This window comes from Lepidochelys kempii, chromosome 1 (genome assembly GCF_965140285.1).
Source record: "Lepidochelys kempii isolate rLepKem1 chromosome 1, rLepKem1.hap1, whole genome shotgun sequence".
NCBI lineage: Eukaryota > Metazoa > Chordata > Testudines > Cheloniidae > Lepidochelys > Lepidochelys kempii.
Genome location: NC_136380.1, coordinates 159,631,309 through 159,645,325, shown reverse-complemented (window position 1 = coordinate 159,645,325; position 14,017 = coordinate 159,631,309). Strand labels below are relative to the sequence as shown.

Genomic DNA, 14,017 nt, shown 5'->3' with positions numbered 1-14,017 from the left:
GAACCTGGAAGGCAGTGACCATGAGATGGTAGAGTTCAGGATCCTGACACAAGGAAGAAAGGAGAGCAGCAGAATATGGACCCTGGGGACTTCAGAAAAGCAGACTTTGACTCCCTCAGGGAACTGATGGGCAAGATCCCCTGGGAGAACAACATGAGGGGGAAGGAGTCCAGGAGAGCTGGCTGTATTTTAAAGAATCCTTATTGAGGATGACTGAACAAGGAGTAATGGTCTCAAGTTGCAGTTTGGGGGAGGTTTAGGTTGGATATTAGGAAAAACTTTTTCACTAGGAGAGTGGTGAAGTACTGGAATGGGTTACCTAGGGAGGTGGGGGAATCTCCTTCCTTAGGAGTTTTTAAGGTCAGGCCTGACAAAGCCCTAGCTGGGTTGATTTAGTTGGGGATTGATCCTGCTTTGAGCCGGTGGTTGGACTAGATGACCTCCTGAGGGCCCTTCCAGTCATAGAACCCAGGTTCTATGATTCTATGAACATGTGAGAGTAAATGCAACACTGATTCTGGAAACATGAATTCCACTGTGAAACTAATTTACAGTGATGCTAAGATACTCTTTCAAGTTAGTTTCATTTCCCCTGATTACTGCCTGAGAATGTGGATGGAGTTAATGACAAAAGTGTAAAAGAAAGAAAATGTATTGCATTACAAAATCAATTTCACAGTGCTGCCACCAAATGGTAAGCTTTTGAGTAACTTTCATTTCTCCTGTTTTCTGTCATGTATTGTAGGTGGAGCTGGTGACAAGGTTAAGAACAAAAGAATTCTGTATTAGTTTTTTCTTGAACCGAGCACAATACAGGAAGGAATTTCTTTCGCCTCTTCTCAGTAAGTATTTAAAAGTTTGTGGGTATGTTTAATTCATCTCTTTTCATAGCTAAGTGTGGGTGGCTGGCAGACACTGCAAGGAAATCTGAAATAAGAGAGGAATAAATGAATTATTGGGCATAGGCATTTTCCCTATAAAATTATCAGTATCCCTACCAGCATAATGATACAGGATGCAAAATAAATACAAAGTTTGTTACCTCTTTGAGGATGTGCTTGGGAGCCAACGTTTTAAATTGTTAAAGTGCACTGCATTTTTAGATGAGTGTGTGAGAGAGAGACAGACAGCCTGGATAACCCTCTAATAGTTTTCAGTGCTGTGAACACTACGTCTGGTCCAACTTTGATCTCCTCTGGGATGCTGTGTGAAGTTAAAGTATAACAAAGAGGATGGGATTTAGACATAGGCATAGTTTGACTTCTAAATTTGGGGGGGTTGTAGGGAGGGCTTAATACTATTAATAGTGGGTATAGGTCTAAATTCCAGGTTTACCAGTTGACAGACCACCTCCACAGCCCCATTGACACCCCTGCACTTGCATGGGGAACCCCCCCATATCCCATCCCCCCTGACTCAAGGAGGGACCAACAGACCCCCCTTCAGCCTCCAGGAACCCCCTGCACCCCATAGGGACCTCCCTAGATCCTGTACCCCTGCCCTGGGAGGGGACCAACAGAACCCATCCCTAGATCCTGCCCCCCCACCCCAACGAGGGATTGAGGGAGAGAGGCAGGAATTCTCTCTTATCTCTCCCCCCACCCCAACCCTGGTTTTCATTTTTTTTTCTGCATTCTCCTCCGGGAGCTCAGGATGCAGGGTCTGGGAGGTAGTTAGGGTGGGGGAGTGGGCTGGAGGTGGAGGGTCTGGGTGGGAGTTATGGTGCGGGGGGGGGGGGGGCTCAGGGTTGGGGTGCGGGGTCCGGGTGGGAGCAATGGTGCGGGGGGGGGCTCAGGGTTGGGGTGCGGGGTCCGGGTGGGAGCAATGGTGCGGGGGAGGGCTCAGGGTTGGGGTGCGGGGTCCGGGTGGGAGCAATGGTGCGGGGGGGGGCTCAGGGTTGGGGTGCGGGGTCCGGGTGGGAGCAATGGTGCGGGGGGGGGCTCAGGGTTGGGGTGCGGGGTCCGGGTGGGAGCAATGGTGCGGGGGGGGCTCAGGGTTGGGGTGCGGGGTCCGGGTGGGAGCAATGGTGCGGGGGGGGGGGCTCAGGGTTGGGGTGCGGGGTCCGGGTGGGAGCAATGGTGCCGGGGGGGGGCTCAGGGTTGGGGTGCGGGGTCCGGGTGGGAGCAATGGTGCGGGGGGGGGCTCAGGGTTGGGGTGCGGGGTCCGGGTGGGAGCAATGGTGCGGGGGGGGGCTCAGGGTTGGGGTGCGGGGTCCGGGTGGGAGCAATGGTGCGGGGGGGGGCTCAGGGTTGGGGTGCGGGGTCCGGGTGGGAGCAATGGTGCGGGGGGGGGCTCAGGGTTGGGGTGCGGGGTCCGGGTGGGAGCAATGGTGCGGGGGGGGGCTCAGGGTTGGGGTGCGGGGTCCGGGTGGGAGCAATGGTGCGGGGGGGGGCTCAGGGTTGGGGTGCGGGGTCCGGGTGGGAGCAATGGTGCGGGGGGGGCTCAGGGTTGGGGTGCGGGGTCCGGGTGGGAGCAATGGTGCGGGGGGGGGCTCAGGGTTGGGGTGCGGGGTCCGGGTGGGAGCAATGGTGCGGGGGGGGGCTCAGGGTTGGGGTGCGGGGTCCGGGTGGGAGCAATGGTGCGGGGGGGGGGGCTCAGGGTTGGGGTGCGGGGTCCGGGTGGGAGCAATGGTGTGGGAGCAGGCTGGGGGGGATCTGGTCAGGAGTTAGGGTGAGGGAGGGGGGCTCAGGGCTGGGGCAGGGGTTTGGAGCACTAACCTGGGGCAGCTCCCATTCGGTGTGGGGCTGCGCAGCCCTGTGCTTGCCCCGCAGGCACCGCCCCCCCGCAGCTCCCCTTGGCCGCGATTCTCAGAGCTGCCTCCCCCCTGCCCGGCAGGGCCGCACCCCAAGAGCTTTAGGGGCGGCAGCCCGGGCCGAAGTGGGCCCCGGCGCCCCGCCCTGCAGCCCTTAAAGCCCCGCCCCCTTTCTGAAGCCGGCCCTGCGAGCACGGGCGGGAGGACTTAGGAGGAGCGGGGGGGCAGCCCCGCCAAAGCGCCGCTCCTCTGCGGCCAGCTGCCCGGTGCGCCTCCTGAGTCCTCCGGCCCGCGTCCCCTGTGGCTGCGGGTGAGCCTCCCTCCCTGCTCCGCACAGCTTCCACCCTTGCAGCCCCCGTCCTGTGGAGCAGCCCCCTGCAGGGGGGGCGCCAGTGAGAGGGGGCCCCGGGCCAGGGCACGGCGTGTCCCGGGGTTAAATCCCGCCCCCCGCTGCCCAAGACACGGGCGCGCAGCTCGCGCTGATTTAACCCCAGAGCCCCGCCCCCGGGCCTCCGGCAGGCTCCGCCCACTGCTGGCCCCGCACGGGGCTGCGGGCGCGGCAGGGGCGCGGGCGCGGGCGCCTATGGGTGAAGGCCTATGGGTGAAGGACCGGTATACGGTTTGGGGGGCAATACCCCGCCCCGGCCCTGCCCCAATCTCGGCCTCTGGGTTGAGGGCCATAGTTCTGAGGCAGTCACAACAATATCGCAGGCAGAAGTCTGTGCCGCTTTTCCGGTGGAGAAAAGTTGAATTAAAATTATGTTTGGGAAAGAGGGTGTGGGAAAATGGCACCTTCTTACTAAACAGTCAGGTCCCCTGTGCACTCAGTTTCTACAGCTGCTTGATTTAGTGACTGAAGTAAGGCCATGTCTCAACCATAGAGCTTACAACGGCGCAGCTGCACTGCTCTAAGATCTCTGATGTAGCTACTCTAAGATGAGGGGAGAGAGATCTCTCCTCCACATAATTAAACCACCCCTAACGAGCAGCGGGAGAAACTCCTCTGCCAACGTAGCACTGTGCACACTACCACTTACGCCAGCGTAATTTATGTCACTCAAGGGACTGGAATATTCACACCCCTGAGCTGACCAGTTTTACCAGCATAAGTGGTGGTGTAGACATGCCCTAAATTTTGGCTATTTCTTTTAGCACCACAGCTCGGAAACAGCCATGGGGAAGTGAGCAGGATTCGAGTCTGGGTCACATATTAAAAAGCTTGTTAATTAATGCATAATTTTAATTACTAACAATGAAATTAGTGGGTGCTATTTCAGGTGTATTTAGGAATGGATTCATGACACATTGGGAGATAAATACATAAAGGCGAAGGAAAAAATTAACCCAGCATTATATTGATGAATGGCATTACAAGTTGCTCTGGAAGGGAATAATATGTGTGATTTTGCTAGCAGCAGTCCTGTTGACAACAACAAAGGGCATGTACCATTTTTTCTTGTTTATGAAGTATAAAGAAACCCTAAATGGCTGGTGTTTTTTAAAAGTTCTGGTTTTTTTCCTGCTGGTTTTCTACATTAGAACTATAACTAATGTTAAGTCTAGTCTTCCGCATTTTGCTATAGGCTTGTTTTAGAAGACCCAGAAGTCTGGGTCAGCCATTAATTAAAGGGACGAGAGTTATACTTCTACTAACGAATTTTTCTTCCTACTCCTTTTTTCAAGCATCTCAATTAAGTAGGTTTTCAGTAAAACAAACACCCCCTCCATTTTTAAACCAACTACATTAAAGAAAAAAAAATCACTGCCTCTCTCAATCAGTCTAATTGCCTAAGTAACTTTGAGATCATAAACCTCCTGTTTCTCCAGCCATTCAGACATTCTTCCAGGAAAAGGAGGAGAGACAAAACCTGAATTTTTACTACATTAAAACTAAACAGGAAAAGAAAAAAGAAAAAACTTCCAGTTCTCTTTTTCATAATATAATGCAGCAAAAAGGCCACAACCCCTTTTTTGTTCTTTTACAGACCACTTTTAAGCAAAGGGAGTGGCCCCAAGAAGCAGAGCCTCCAGAGTAAAGAGTCAGCCACAAGTTGTCCAGATTCGTCCTTTTGAAAAATGAATTGGGCTGGGGCTGACACAAGCAGCTGTTGGGGAGCCTTGGCCAGGGGCGTCATTTAAGGAGGGTGGAGGGGCTCCTCCCTCCTCTCCCAAGTTTCACACCAGAGGTCTGCTTGCAGCAAAAGGCCTAGCCCCCATTGGAGCTCTTACCTGCTGCCGCACCCAGGCAGATCCCCTCCTCCAGGAGTCGGGGTTGTCCGGTTGCAGCTCACATGATCAGTTTCCTCCACTGCACTAGGGCCTCTGAGGATGGGGCAGGCAAGTAAAGAGTCAGTCAAAGTGGGAGGGGAAGCACAGGGGCCCCAGAGGTGGTTGAGGGGCAGAAGCAGAGAGTCTCCAGTGGTGGGGGGCGGGCCAGTGGGATGGGAAAGGGGAGTCAATCTCTAGGGAGAGGTGAGGGCCCAGGGCTGTGCCCTGAGGGAGGGGACACTGAGTGTGGGAGAAGGAGCTGAGGGAGAAAAGACCCTGGGACAAGGATCCTGAGGGAAGGAGAGTGAAAGAAGGGAGGGTGCTAGGCGCAGCTAAGTGGGTCTTGGGGTCTGTTTGACCTGAGAGAAGCAGGGAGCACTCTCACCTCTCCCTGGGAAGAGGCTGGGGACAGCCCCCACTAAGCTAATGCAGTCTCTCAACTGACTAATGTGCTCTCTGCCTTCCTCCCCATCTCCCCTACTTTAGGGTCACTTATACCTTGATCCTGTAGTGCGGATCATGTGCGTACAGAGGTTTCTTTAGCTCTCTGCATCTGGGGGAATCTTTTTTGTTGTCTGTATTGTTACAGACCTACTTGCTGACAGGTATTTTGAAATAAATTACCAAAATAATTGAAACTGGTGTGATTATACTGTGTTATTTTGACAAATATAATATGTGGAATTTTAGAATATGCACAGAATTTTTAATTTTTTGGCATAGAATTCCCGCAGGAGCAAAATAAGGGGTCAGAATCTCGGCTGGTACAAACCAACACACATCCATTGGTTTGAAAAGAACTACACCAGCTGATTCTAGCAGAGATCTGGCCCAACCAATAACAATATGGTTTTGACTTTGTCCACAGTTATTACTATTGCAGAGCTGAATCCACTCAAGCCCTTCTATCATTTCAGGAGCCGTATAGAAGAGTTGCTGGACCAGACATTTGCTTTTCAGTGACAGACAGTTAATGGACAAGTCCCAGGGCTGCTGTGTGAGACACACAGCAACAGTCCAATGGGCGGAGTCTGAGGAATATCACCAAGAAAAGATGAAACAGCAAGGGGGAATATATAATTTCCAAGAGCAACAGAATAAGGCAAGTCAGATATTTGGCATTTGAGTGAAAACTGACTCCTCTGAGATTAATGTTCAGCTGCTGTCAGGGCTGAATTTTCAGTGGTCTGGGCTCACTTCTGCATACACAATCTGCAGACACAGATCAAAACAGTTCTTTCTGTCTCTGTGTGTGATTGTGTGTGCAAGTGTGAGCACCAATCCTGCTCACACCTGACAACTCTTCTAAGATTTTAATGCGCAGTCATGTAATTACTAAGATTTGCACCTGCATTTCATTTGCAGGTGTAAAAAAAAAATGTAGGCATAGAAAATAGAAGGGCCACAGCCTAACTCCAACTTTCCCCTAGAATGTATATCTTAATGAATATTCACAATTAGAAACTTTAAACGGGTATCATGGTATTTGGGTTTTTGTTCTTCTACATGAGGCTCCAGTGTATTCGATAGAAATTGATAGAAATACCAAGACTCTTATTTAATATTTCTTATATTTATGTTTCTTATGTTTAACACTGAGAAAATCAGAATAGACATTTGAAAAGTTTATATTAAAGTTAATAAACCAGTTAAATAATAAAGTTATTAGATAATAATCATTGCAGTTATGATCAGGGGGTTCAAAAATATTTTCCCCTGGTGATAAGTATTGTCTGACTTATCACTAAAGATAGCTATTCTGGATTTGTGTTTTGATATATTTGTTTCCTGAAATAGTGTTTTTAATTCAAGATGGAAGATAAGAATTTAGCTTTTTAGCTCTATACACAGATACCAAATTTTAGATTAAGATAGGAAGTTGCCTGACCTGTTATAGCATAACATTAGGGCTGTCAAGCGATTAAAAAAAATTAATCACAATTAATCACGAGATTAATCACGCTGTTAAACAATAGAATACCATTTATTTTAAATATTTTTGGATGTTTACTACATTTTCAAATATATTAATTTCAATTACAATACAGAATACAAAGTGTACAGTACTCACTTTATATTTATTTTTTATTACAGATATTTGCACTGTAAATATATGATGCATTATAGATAAAAGAAAAAACTGCAGTTACCAAAAATAACTGAAGAAAGGATATTTGATGGGGTGGTGTTCTTGCTTTTCTTATTGTGTATTCACTTGCTAATTTATAAAATTCAGTAATTTGCAATGGATATTTCAGCCATTGGTGTAAATTAGCTAAATTTTGCTGAATTTACAGAAACGTGTTTACCTTGTCAAGAATACTACAGAAGGCTTGTAGCTCACAGTACAAAGCTAGTGGTATGGTGGGGTGAAGGACAGTTTGCTGATGATGTACATCGTTTATGGCACAGACATGTTTAACTTTGCCTGATTCTGTGAAATGAGCTCAAATGAAATGTAACGTTTTTCTTACAGAACGCAGAACACACCTTGTACAACCAATATGAGGAGAAAATCCGTCCCTGTATTGATCTCATTGACTCCCTGAGAGCGCTCGGAGTAGAAAAGGACCTGGCTTTGCCAGCAATTGCAGTGATTGGAGACCAGAGTTCTGGAAAAAGCTCGGTTCTAGAAGCCCTGTCCGGAGTTGCTCTCCCTAGAGGCAGTGGTAAGAATTTACCTTTCAGCTTTTCATCTCAGAAATCGGACTCTTCCCCGAGTCGCAGTGGTGTGTTTCTATCTGATATTCTGTAATTCATGTCAGTTTGGGGATACTGAAAGTTGGGTTTAGATTCATCCCTGACGCAACCCAAAAGAATTTGTATTTTCCTCATCCCATCATACAGAAAACGCTGTTATGATGAGAACTGTGTGGCACCTGGAACATCCCTTTTGTGGGAAATTCCACTATTTTGAAATTTGCTTTCATTCCATGTGGGAATAAAACATAGTATTTCAGACTTAATTGTGAAACAACTTTTGGAAACATTATTTTGGGTCAGTTGAAACAGTTAGATTCGGTAGCATCAGAATGTTTTGTTTTGTTTCAGTGTTGACTTTATGTTCTATTATAACTTAGAATATAAAATAAAAATTGAAACAAAAAGTCATCTGAAATGAAAATAAATCTAAGTCAATAGTTTAGGTTTTTCTAAATTAAATTTTGGTTAAATCAACACATCCCCATGCATCATAAAGGAGATAAAGGAGAGACAACACAGAACTGGGTGGGGGGGGGAAGGAATCAAATCAGTATCTTAGATGTCTGTATACTAATGTGAAAAGTATAGGGAATAAGCAGGAAGAACTTGAAAGTCTCTGGGTAAGGATAAAAGGGGTAAAAAATGAGGGTAATATCATGGTAGGGGTCTACTACAGAGCACCTAACTAAGAAGAAGAGGTAAATGAGGCTTTTTTTAAACAACTAATAAAATCATCCAAAGCACAGGACTTGGTGGTGATGGGGGACTTCAACTAGATAGACATCTGTTGGGAAAGTAACACAGCAGGGCACAGATTGTCCAGCAAATTCTTGGAATGTATTGGAGACAATTTTTTTATTTCAGAAGGTGGAGAAAGCTACTAGGGGAGAGGCTGTTCTAGATTTGATTTTGACAAATAGGGAGGAACTGGTTGAGCATTTGAAAGTGGAAGGCAGTTTTGGGTGAAAGTGACCATGAAATGATAAGAGTTCATGATTCTAAGGAATGGTAGGAGGGAGAACAGCACAATAAAGACAATGGATTTCAAGAAGGCAGACTTTAGCAAACTCAGGGAGTTGGTAGGTAAGATTCCATGGGAAGCATGTCTAAGGGGAAAAACAATTGAAGACAGTTGGCAGTTTTTCAAAGAGACTTTATTAAGGGCATAAGAGCAAACTATCCCACTGCATAGGAACGATAGGAAGTAGGGCAAGAGACCACCCTGGCTTAACCAGGAGATCTTCAATGATCTAAAAATCAAAGAAGAGTCCTACAAAAAGTGGAAAGTAGGTCAAATTACAAAGGATGAACATAAACAAATAACACAAGTATGTAGGGACAAAATTAGAAAGGCCAAGGCACAAAACGAGATCAAACTAGCTAGAGACATAAAGGGTCACAAGAAAACATTCTACAAATACATTAGAAGCAAAAGGAAGACCATGGACAGGGTAGACCCATTATTCAATGATGGATGGGGGGTGGGAATAACAACAGAAAATGTGGAAATGGCAGAGATGCTTAATGACTTCTTTGTTTCGGTTTTCACCAAGAAGGTTGGTGGTGATTAGACATCTAACATAGTGAATGCCAGTGAAAATGTGGTAGGATCAGAGGCTAAAATAGGAAAAGAACAAGTTAAAAATTACTTAGACAAGTTAGAGGTCTTCAAGTCACCAGGACCTGGTGAAATGCATCCTAGAATACTCAAGGAGCTGACTGAGGAGATATCTGAGCCATTAGCAATTATCTTTGAAAAGTTATGGAAGACGGGAGACATTCCAGAAGACTGGAAAAGGGCAAATATAGTGACAATCTATAAAAAGGAAAATAAGGACAATCCAGGGAATTACAGACCAGTCAGCTTAACTTCTGTACCCAGAAAGATAATGGAGCAAATAATTAAGCAATCAATTTGCAAATATCTAGAAGATAATAAGGTGATAAGTAACAGTCAGCATGGATTTGTCAAGAATAAATTATGCCAAACCAACCTGATAGCTTTCTTTGACAGGGTAACAAGCCTTGTAGATAGGGGGCATGTGGTATATCTTGATTTGAGTAAAGCTTTTGATACGGTCTCACATGACCTTCTCATAAACAAACTAGGGAAATGCAACCTAGATGGAGCTACTATAAGGCGGGTGCAAAACTGGTTGGAAAACCGTTCCCAGAGAGTAGTTATCAGTGGTTCACAGTCATGCTGGAAGGGCATAATGAGTGGGTTTCTGCCGGGATCAGTTCGGGATCCAGTTCTGTTCAATATCTTCATCAATGATTTAGATAATAGTATAGAGAGTACGCTTATAAAGTTTGCGAATGATACCAAGTTGGGAGGGGTTTCAAGTGCTTTGGATGATGGGATTAAAATACAAAATGATCTGGACAAACTGGAGAAATTGTCTGAAGTAAATAGGATGGAATTCAATAAGGACAAATGCAAAATACTCTATTTAGGAAGAAACAATCAGTTACACACATACAAAATGGGAAATGACTGCCTAGGAATGAGTACTGCAGAAACGGATCTCGGGGTCATAGCGGACCATAAGCTAAATAGGAGTGAACAGTGTAACACTGTTGTAAAAAAAGCGAACATCATTCTGGGATGTATTTCCAGGAGTGTTGTAAGTAAGACATGAGAGGTAGTTCTTCTGCTCTACTACACTTTGATTAGGCCTCAGCTGGAGTATTGTGTCCAGTTCTGGGTGCCACATTTCAGGAAAGATGTGGAGAAATTGGACAAAGTCCAGAGAAGAGCAACAAGAATGATTAAAGGTCTAGAAAACATGACCTATGAGGGAACATTGAAAAAATTGGGTTTGTTTAGTCTGGAAAAGAGAAGACTGAGACAGTGTTCAAGTACATAAAAGGTTGTTACAAGGAGGAGGGAGGAAAATTGTTCTTCTTAACCTCTGAGGATAAGACAAGAAGCAATGGGCTTAAATTGCAGCAAGGGAGGTTTAGGTTGGACACTAGGAAAAACTTCCTCACTGTCAGGGTGGTTAAGCTCTGGAATAAATTGCCTGGGGAGATTATGGAATCTCCATCATTGGAGATTTTTAAGAGCAGATTAGACAAATACCTGTCAGGACTGGTCTAAATAATACCTAGTACTGCCATGAGTGCAGGGGACTGGACTAGATGACCTCTTGAGGTTCCTTCCAGTTCTATGATTCCATGAACATTTTGATTTTGTTGAATCAGCATTTTCTGATTCAGAACATTGCTGGAAATTGTCAGAAAATTTTTGAGCAGTTCAAGTTATGACCATATCCCTGGGCAGTAAGTCACTTTTTCCAGTCAGGTGGGAAACATCTAGAAGTGTTCTACTAGGTAAGAGGGACTTTTTGCAGTTCAGAAGGATGTACATCCTTATTCATTACATTAAATAAAACAAACTGCAAACTCCCTACCAGTTGAAAAATCTTTCAATTCCTCAATAAATATTGAATTTTTATCACTTTTGATATAGTATATCTAATTTTTGCTTAATCATTATGGTTGATCTACACAGATCAGGAAACATATTAAGGAAACATTTTTTAGTCCAAGAAATCATTTGTTAGATCTCTTCATAACCAGCACCCAATTCCAATCACAGAAAGATATAAAGGGGACTTGATACTTTAGCTTAGCCATGTTTTCAGTGGGGTTGCCGCATTCAGTGAGTATGTTACTGAAATTCCGCAAGGAATCTAATACACCTCCACAGTATCAGGGTGGCTCATATTTGATGGGCAGTAATGTTTCAAGCACATGAAACTATTTTCTGATAACATCCAGTATTTCAGTATATTCCACACCATTCCTTATGCCAAGGTGCAGCTTTTAATTTCGTTTTCCATAGGCTCTATTTTCATATTTAAAATAAAGTTTTCCTTCATCAGAGCCACAGAAAGATTTTAAACACTGATCAATATCTTAGAACAGTGGTTTTCAAACTTCAGGTCGCGACCCAGTACTAGAAACCGGCCAGTGGGAGCTGGGGTGGGGCAGGTTGACTGTGCGTTGTATGAAGAAATACTTCCTTTTGTTTGTTTTAAACCTGCTGCCTATTAATTTCATTTCATGACCCCTAGTTCTTGTGTTATGAGAAGAAGTAAATAACACTTCCTTCTTTGCTTTCTCCACACCAGTCATGATTTTATTGACCTCTATCATATCTCCCCTTAGTTGTCTCTTTTCCAAGCTGAAAAGTCCCAGTCTTATTAATCTCTCCTAATACGGAAGCCGTTCCAAACCCCTAATCATTTTTGTTGCCCTTTTCTGAACCTTTTCCAATTCCAAAATGTCTTTTTTGAGATGGGGTGACCACACCTTCACGCAGTATTCAAGATGCGGGCCTACCATGGATTTATATAGCGGCAATATGATATTTTCTGGCTTATTATCTACCCCTTTCTTGATGATTCCCAATATTCTGTTAGCTTTTTGACTGCCACTGCACATTGAGTGGATGTTTTCAGAGAACTATCCACAATGACTCCAAGATCTCTTTCTTGAGTGGTAACAGCTAATTTAGACCCCATCATTTTATGTGTATAGTTGGGATTATGTTTTCCAATGTGCATTACTTTGCATTTATCAACATTGAATTTCATCTGCCATTTTGTTACCCAGTCACCCAGTTTTGTGCAATCCCTTTATAGCTCTTCACAGTCTGCTTTGGACTTAACTATCTTGAGTTTTGTATCATCTGCAAATTTTGCCACTTCACTGTTTACCTCTTTTTCCAGATCATTTATGAATATGTCAAATAGTACCGGTCCCAGTACAGACCCCTGGGGGACACCACTATTTACCTCTCTCCATTCTGAAAACTGACGGTTTATTCCTGCCCTTTATTTCCTATTTTTTCACCAGTTATCAATCCATGAGAGGACCTTCCCTCTTATCCCATGACAGCTTACTTTGCTTAAGAACCTTTGGTGAGGGACTTTGTCAAAGCCTTTCTGAAAATTTCAGTACAGTATATCCACTGGATTGTCCACATGTTTGTTGACCCCCTCAAAGAATACTAGTAGATTGGTGAGAGATGATATCACTTTACAAAAACCATGTTGACTCTTCCACAACAAATTATGTTCATCTATATGTCTGACAATTCTGTTCTTTACTAGAGTTTCAACCAGTTTGTTTGGTACTGAAGTCAGACTTACTTGCCTGTAATTGCTGGGACCACCTCTGGAGCCCTTTTTAAAAATTGGCATCACATTAGCTATCCTCCAGTCATTTGGTACAGAAGCAGAATATGAACCCTGTGCTGGCACAGGAGGACACACACCTGCAGCTCACATGACCCAGGCAGCCGTATGGGCATGCAAAAGACCTTCTGACAGTATATGCTAAAGCTAGTGTCTAAACAGGAGTCACATTCATTGTGTTCCAGGTATTTACAAAAGATACCTTGTTAAAGCTTGGCAAAAGGTGTTGTTATTCTAAGTCACTTTACTCTCTCTAACCACAGAAGAACTGGCAGGGACAAGGCAGGTAAACCACAGTACTTCCAGAGCACTCTTCCGCAGCCTTGCTTCACTTGACACCTTCTGGGTGTGATGTAGGTCAGAGTGGAAATCTCCTCCTTGTTTGTATCCATCAAGTTCAGCTGCTATTTCCTAAGGGAAAGTGCCATGGAGATTAATAGAGTTGAAACCAGTAGGGTTCTATGAAAATGAAAATCAAGACTGGATGTTTTTTCTAAAAGATATGCACTAGTATGACAGGAAGATATTGGCCTGATGCAGGCATCACTGGGTGCAATTCTAAGACCTGTGTTATGTAGGAGGTCAGACTACATGGTCATAATGGTCCTTTCTGGCCTTAACATTTATTAAAATTAAACAGGTTCTATAGAAATTACTCTTAAAAACCTGTAGAAATTAATGCATGTATAGCTTTTTTTAAAATAATCCTATACAATACAATACAAAATCATTTCCCTACTATAGAACAGGATCAGGGTACAATTCTATAGAAGGGATTTGATACTTCAAATGGCTGTGCGAGGTATAAAGCATCTAGCATACACACACCTTTAAAGTTTCCTCTCTCTTCAGATATATATTACTGGTTTCCATTACCCATTTTAACTATATGAAATAGCTTTCAAACAAATGTGAAAACTTTCAAAACAGAAAGAACTTTTAAAATATGGTCACTGCGCAGTGCTGCATACAAATGGCATGATAGTTTTCCTCACTGCGCTACCAATGCCCAGCATCCTTTCCCAACTCTCAGATATTCCATAGTGTGTGAGCTGTGTGAACACACTGAAAGCTTTGGGCCACAGGC

The 14,017-nt window shown here is 44.7% G+C and overlaps 1 protein-coding gene and 1 long non-coding RNA gene across 3 annotated transcripts in view; one reads left to right on the top strand and one right to left on the bottom strand.

The window, feature by feature from the left end:
- Positions 1-636: 636 nt before the first annotated feature.
- On the bottom strand, positions 637-3,202 carry LOC140917419 (uncharacterized). Its single transcript, XR_012160828.1, has 3 exons — positions 2,718-3,202; positions 1,043-1,203; positions 637-927 (listed from the first exon to the last, which is right to left on the bottom strand). It is a non-coding gene; the product is annotated as an uncharacterized LOC140917419 (long non-coding RNA).
- LOC140917411 (interferon-induced GTP-binding protein Mx1) overlaps positions 762-14,017 on the top strand; it is a 33,804-nt gene continuing 20,548 nt past the window's right edge. The window contains exons 1-3 of one of the 2 annotated variants that reach the window (XM_073360211.1): positions 762-842; positions 5,938-6,122; positions 7,497-7,689. In XM_073360211.1, the coding sequence (XP_073216312.1) occupies positions 5,994-6,122; positions 7,497-7,689 (322 nt within the window). In that variant the 5' untranslated portion in view covers positions 762-842; positions 5,938-5,993. Of the gene's footprint in view, positions 843-2,975; positions 3,063-5,937; positions 6,123-7,496; positions 7,690-14,017 lie in introns of those variants that run through there. The other variant, XM_073360221.1, reaches the window with a different exon arrangement.